At 37.9% G+C, this 6000-nt stretch overlaps 1 protein-coding gene across 9 annotated transcripts in view; it reads left to right on the forward strand.

Moving 5' to 3' along the window:
- The window catches only part of LMO1 (LIM domain only 1), a 343783-nt gene that overhangs the window by 220538 nt on the left and 117245 nt on the right, over positions 1-6000 (forward strand). For 3 of the 9 annotated variants that reach the window (XM_054067493.1, XM_054067498.1, XM_054067494.1), the window contains exon 3: positions 531-571. The exons of the other annotated variants lie outside the window; for them this stretch is intronic. In XM_054067493.1, coding sequence (XP_053923468.1) covers positions 531-571 — 41 coding nt within the window. The remainder of the gene's footprint in view (positions 1-530; positions 572-6000) is intronic. 9 annotated transcript variants of the gene reach the window in all.

Genomic DNA, 6000 nt, shown 5'->3' on the forward strand with positions numbered 1-6000 from the left:
GGGAATAGCATGAGTTACCACTTACAGAAAAGTTGGTTTGTACTTCTGCTTCCCAAGTTCACACTATGTTCTCACCTAGAAAGGTGGGGATTTGAGCACATATCGTGCCGTGACCTCAGAGTAAAAATGTGCACAGCTTGTTCCTAAACACTGCTTTACCAGATTATGCCATAAGCTTGGAAAAAAGAATGTGACTAAGCTAAGACTCAAACCTGAATATCTGCAGACTTAATAAAATTCATGATCCAATCTGGTCTGCAGAAGCTGCAGAAGTTGAAGGCTTCATTTTGGCAAGAGCAGAGGGGTTCAAGAACCCAAAAGACGAAGTTCTGCAGTGTTTTAAGCAAAACTGTAGAAAGGAATTCTGGTCTCTGCTCAAAGTGTGCAAATAGATAGGATACATTAGATCCATGAGCATTTCATGTAAAGAAGAGGTCTCAGCCTATAGCCTATATTTGAACAGCTAGGGGAATGAAGTTATTTTTGAACCTTCAAAAACATCTCTATTCATCTTTTTTTTCTACTGCCAGTATTTCCTGTGGGAGAGAAAAACCAAGAAAATTGTGATCAGGTATGTAATGATATATGCTATTTATTACAAACCTTCTTAATTTTAACTAAATATTCCTGTGCATATTGAGTCAGATTTTTTTCAGTCTAAGCCTCCAATACTATATATTTAAGCTGTGTGTCTGAGGTATAAAGTAGCCCTTTGTATGTTCACTCTGAAGCCAACTGAAAGTGTGCCTCTGCTGGCTGGGTTTTATCAGCCAGATACCAAGCTTCTTAGTGAGAAAGAAGTGATCAATGTGTAATTGAAACTCCTTTAGGCTAGTTTTAGCAGAATTTATAACCTGCAAAAATGTTCTCATTACAAATCCTTTTCTGTCTTTTTTTTTTTTTTTTTTTTTTTTTTTAATATAATCACCTTTAAGGAATGACCTGACCACAATCAGCAAAAGAAAGATTTGTTTTAAAGCTGAGCAGAGGTTCGTGCATTTCGGCAATTTTTGGTATGGGGCGAGGTAGATTGCCATTAAATATGTTTCATACTATATCTTCATTTATGTGAGGTGACAAAATCCACGTTCAATTTCTGGTAAAACCTGGTCTACTGTAGAACACTATTAGAGTACTTATTAGTACTACATTTTTCATCATGGATGTAATCTGAATATCCTAATTTATGACCATCTGGTCTCCAGACAAGAACAGCCCATATGATCAAACTGCAGCTTCCCTAGATTAGCTAATACATCCGTGCTGTGACTTAAAGAAGGCAACACAGAAGCACTCAGTAAAAAGCCTTGAACCACCTCTAAGGAAACTTTCAGAAAACGGGGTACCCTTATACAACTCCTTACACAATGCACCCAGCAGGGCTAGTCTTTGTATCTGCTTATTCATTGGTGTTTGTTAACGGTAACTTTCATTTCATTTAGAATTTGATTTGTTTACGAACTAATAAATATGATTTATAAAAAGTGCCTCTGGTTCACTAATTACTGCACATATGGCGTTTTCGTTTTGTAAAACTGGCATTTGCTTTCTATTATGATTATGTCTCTGTTCACCAGTGCTAATTAGTTTGATTAGACAGATAACTTTAACCAGTATTAGGACTAGATTAGGGGAACTTTGCGTGCAAGGGAATGCAGGGAGGAGGGTACATTGCCAGTGGAGATAGGTCAGCAGCACAGAGTTTGTTCCTCATTAAATATTTTAAAATTACTTTTTGTTTTGTTTTGTTTTCCACATAGAATAACTGAGAAGCATTCACATTTAGCTACTTAGAAAAATCCAATTAAACACAGTTGTTTAGCATGAATTTGTTAATCGGACTTAATCTTTCCATTGAATGCATAATTTGGAATCTGTGTCTAAAATGTTCATTTTAGGATAAGCATATTACAGACAAATAAAATAAAAAATAAAATGAGATTCTCTTCCTTGGAATTGACTCTCAATATGGAGAAACATTGATGGTTTTGTGTTGATTGTCCTGCATGCTGAGGGACAGAAGTGAAATTGGATAATGACTAAGAAATGCCACACGAAAACCAATGCCACCTGGGGTGAGCTGTGTTTTCCCCAAGAGTCTCTGAAAATTGTTGAATAGTGTCATCTGGAACTCTTCAGAAGGAAAATAAAAAGAAAGAAAAACTCCTATTTATTATCCATTTGGAGATGAAAATAGTTATCCAGGGCAGCAGAAGTTTGACGTTGTTTTATTTCTTCAAATGGATTCTGTATCCTAAAAAAGAAAGGAACTAGTTTTTTACCAATATCATAGAAATTACCTTAGTGCACTAAGGAAGCAGGATGTGAAAAACCTGAGTTCAGGCAGTAAGGCACACAATTTGTGATCCTTTTGAAATAGTCACTGAACTGTGTCAGACTTGATTTCATCCTTTCCCTCACAAAGGAAACTAACTGATAATCAAATTAAGTAACTGGGTACTTGTTTCATTAAGATAGCCACTCATTTGACGTTGGATGATCACCCTATATTCACCTAGTTTCTATGTAAATAATTGGTTAGGCACGAGAGGCAAAATGGTACCCTATTACAGATGCATAATCCTGTTGCAGGCTACTGGGCCTCTCCTCACTGTGTTAATGTGGCAATGCCATCCGTGAGTGACCCTTTTATTTTTTGTCTTTCTCTATTTCCAAAGCAATTTATAAAGGAACAGAAAAGTTCTTTCTCTTCTAAAAAGAATTCTGGGAATATTGAAAAAGACATAAAACTGCTGTTGAAGAGTGAACGCATAGAGAAGCAGTAAACTAGATTGTTGCAGTATTTACTCTCTCCTTGGCTCTTCTGGAGGATACCTCCTGCCATGCCTTTCAGAGAAAACCCCAGACAATTTAAATGTCAAAGTCTCAAATTTCAACATGCATCATTATTGTTGGAAGCATTTGCTCCAGGAAAAAGTTTCAAAATTGCCTTTTCTGTATCTCAGAAGAATGTGAACAGGATGGCCAGATTCTGAGATGGTATAAATTGGCAAAGGTTCCTTATTTCTGTGCAGTTATCCTGTTTTACACCAACTGAAAATCTGGCCCTGGAGAATGAATATTTATGCCATGCCAGAGAGGTTTGAAACCCCCCTTTTTTTTTTTAATGAGAATGAATAAAGAAAGAGCTGGGACACGCTCTGTGCTGATGAACCCAAAGCCAAATACGACCTCCACTTGACCTTTTATGCATTTAAGTTGAAAAAGGTCACTCTGATACATTCCACTGGAGCTTAAAATGCTTATATTTCAATTCCAAAGGTCAAGCTCTCTTCTCCGTATACTGTATGACCTAGCCTTTGTCTGTTGCCCATTGATGTTGCCTGACTATACTTCTTGTACCCCATTGACTATTTACTGTTTTTCTGACTGATGTAAGTGAAAGCAATAATAGAAATGATTTTGAGCTGTGTGTCAGTTCTGATTCTGATTATGTCTCCTGTGCTTAGTGCAGCTTTATGGCTCCAAATTCATTAAGTCTCTAGGACAATTTAGATTACTGTGTTAACTATATCTTAATTAATGTATTTATCTTAGACTCAACTCAAGCCTTTTTGAAGTTTTCTTTTATCACTGTGTCTATCTCTAGTATCACTGAGTTAAGTATTTTTTCTTCAATTCTTCTGTTTCCTTTTACCTTTTGAGGGTTTTGGAAACCAAATCAGTGGAGCTCTGTCAATTTACATCATTGACATTTTGGTCCAAAATAAAAAGGTGGTCAGGTTGTTTTTGTGGCCTATCTTCCTCCACACTTGACACAGCCACTATACTGTGTTGTTCCCAAAAAAGGGACTAAATGCAAACAGACTGAGACGCCTTGAGTATAATTTCTCTAGATAGAATCACAAAGTAATAATTGTCTCTGATAGTCTCTCCAATTACTTTATAAAATAATAATTTATGATAAAAACTGGTTTTAGCAGCTGTGTTTTTTTACATTCTCCTCTTGAAGATGAAGTCAAACGTAGGAACTGTAAAACATTTTTACAAAGCTAAGGGAATGCTCCTATATAATAACATAACCAATTGCAAAGTTTTCTTTTTACAAGTATATTGTCATTTCTGTTGATTAACAGAGATCACTGAACCATCGGTGATGAATAATTCACCAAGGCCCGTAATCTGACACCCTATTCATGCTGAGATATGCCTTACTGTACAGCGCTTAACTAACTTCTGGACCAGAAGATGTTCTTGTCCCATTCCTTGGCCATGTTTAGGTTTCCCTTCATGATCATGTTAGAGGGAACCCAGCCTGAAAGTAAAGATAAGACATAGACTCCTGTCTGTGATAAGGAGCAGATCAATAAGTGATCCTCTTCAGTGGGCAGCAAGGCCCACGGTCTTAACAGTGAGGTATCCCTTTCTTTTCTCTATCTGCTAGATTGCAAAATTTCTGTAGTGGAAACAGTGTAACATTGCAATTAGGTGGTAGAAATGAAACTGAAACATGTAGTGAATGAAAAAGTATAGATACATATATTGAAGAAATGCAAAGCAGTGTATTCTTCTCTGATTTTACCCTTGAAAGGGGCACCTGGTTGCAATTTCAGTGAAGTGCTACATAGCCAAGATATCAATTCCAGCCTGAGTCAGTAATATCTGGCAAAGCTAGGAGCAACTAGAATCCCTGGGAAGTGTCAGGCTGGATGAAGAGTTGGCAACCCTACCAACTGCAGTTATTATGAATGCCTAGTAGGTTCTTGACCATGGAAAACACTTGGACATGTACAGCTACACACAATAGCTCATGTAGATAGGTGGAATTCTGTTAAAACCAGTGTAGCTGGTTTTACATACAGTGGCAGAGTGCTTGGACCTATGTCTTTAGTACTTTTCTCTGGTTTGGCTATTTGTTCTGTTATGAGACAAAAACTGACTCACCTTAAATTTGTACCTACCCAGTAGTATAGAAACAACTATTTGTAATCACAATTCATGTCCAGAAAGTAGATATCACTGAGTCAATTTGCAAAGAAATTTGCATAAAAAGGTAAAAACACAGATCGGCATCTAGTTAAATCTGAATCATAGAATCATAAAATAGTTTGGGTTCAAAGGGACCTTAGAGATCATCTATTTTCAACCCTCCTGCCATGGGCAGGGACATGTCCCACTAGATCAGGCTGCCCAAGGGTGAATATGAGGATGCAGAGTCCTTCTTTCCTCTGAATGACCTGTAACAGGAATGTAGATGATATTTTGGCATTTAGCAAATTTTTTGCCCGTCTGTTATACTTTTATCCTTCATATTATTTTTCCTGTTCTACTCTGAAGTTATTTGCCAGGCAGTTTTCATTTTGCTCTTCACGATTTTGTTGTGTGCACTGAATCATGGGCTTGTGTTTTTAGAAAGGTTGTCAGTCACAGCTATTCTCATGCAGCAATGATATGATTAGCTTTGGTTTTTTACTGTAAAGTATTCATTTAACCAAAATTTGAACACGGTGGAAAGAGAAGTATCAGTGGATGAGCATGCCTACTTAAAAGCAGAGATTACTTGTTGTATGAATTGTTGTCTTCCTTTGGGGTTGTGGGAAAAGATAGAAAAGAAAAGAAACCCCATGTGGTATAGGTTCTCAGGTCTGACATACACGGGAATATGTTAATAGCCCTTAGGCTAACTTGTGCCTGTGGAAGCTGTGAGGACAGGGCCCTTTGTAGCCTGGTCATCCCAGAAACTTGGGGCTGGGATTCACAGTACACACGATCTGCCTGGGGTCTCTTCTGTGGGCTCATGCTTACGTCTGGTTTGGGGGGGTCAGTAAGATGCCTGGTTTGTGGGTGTCTCCAGGGGCTTCTCCCACAAGCCATCACATGTGTACCTGTAGTAGTGAGGGCAGCCAAAAAACAGAGCAGAAGAGGTGGGACTGCTTAAGTTCCTAAGTGAGACACAATTGCCATGTGAGCCTCTTGATGTGTCTCTGTGCAGCCTTTTTCTTCCGCTGTCTCTCCTGTACCTGAAATTTGACTGGTAAT

This window comes from Cuculus canorus, chromosome 5 (assembly GCF_017976375.1).
Source record: "Cuculus canorus isolate bCucCan1 chromosome 5, bCucCan1.pri, whole genome shotgun sequence".
NCBI lineage: Eukaryota > Metazoa > Chordata > Aves > Cuculiformes > Cuculidae > Cuculus > Cuculus canorus.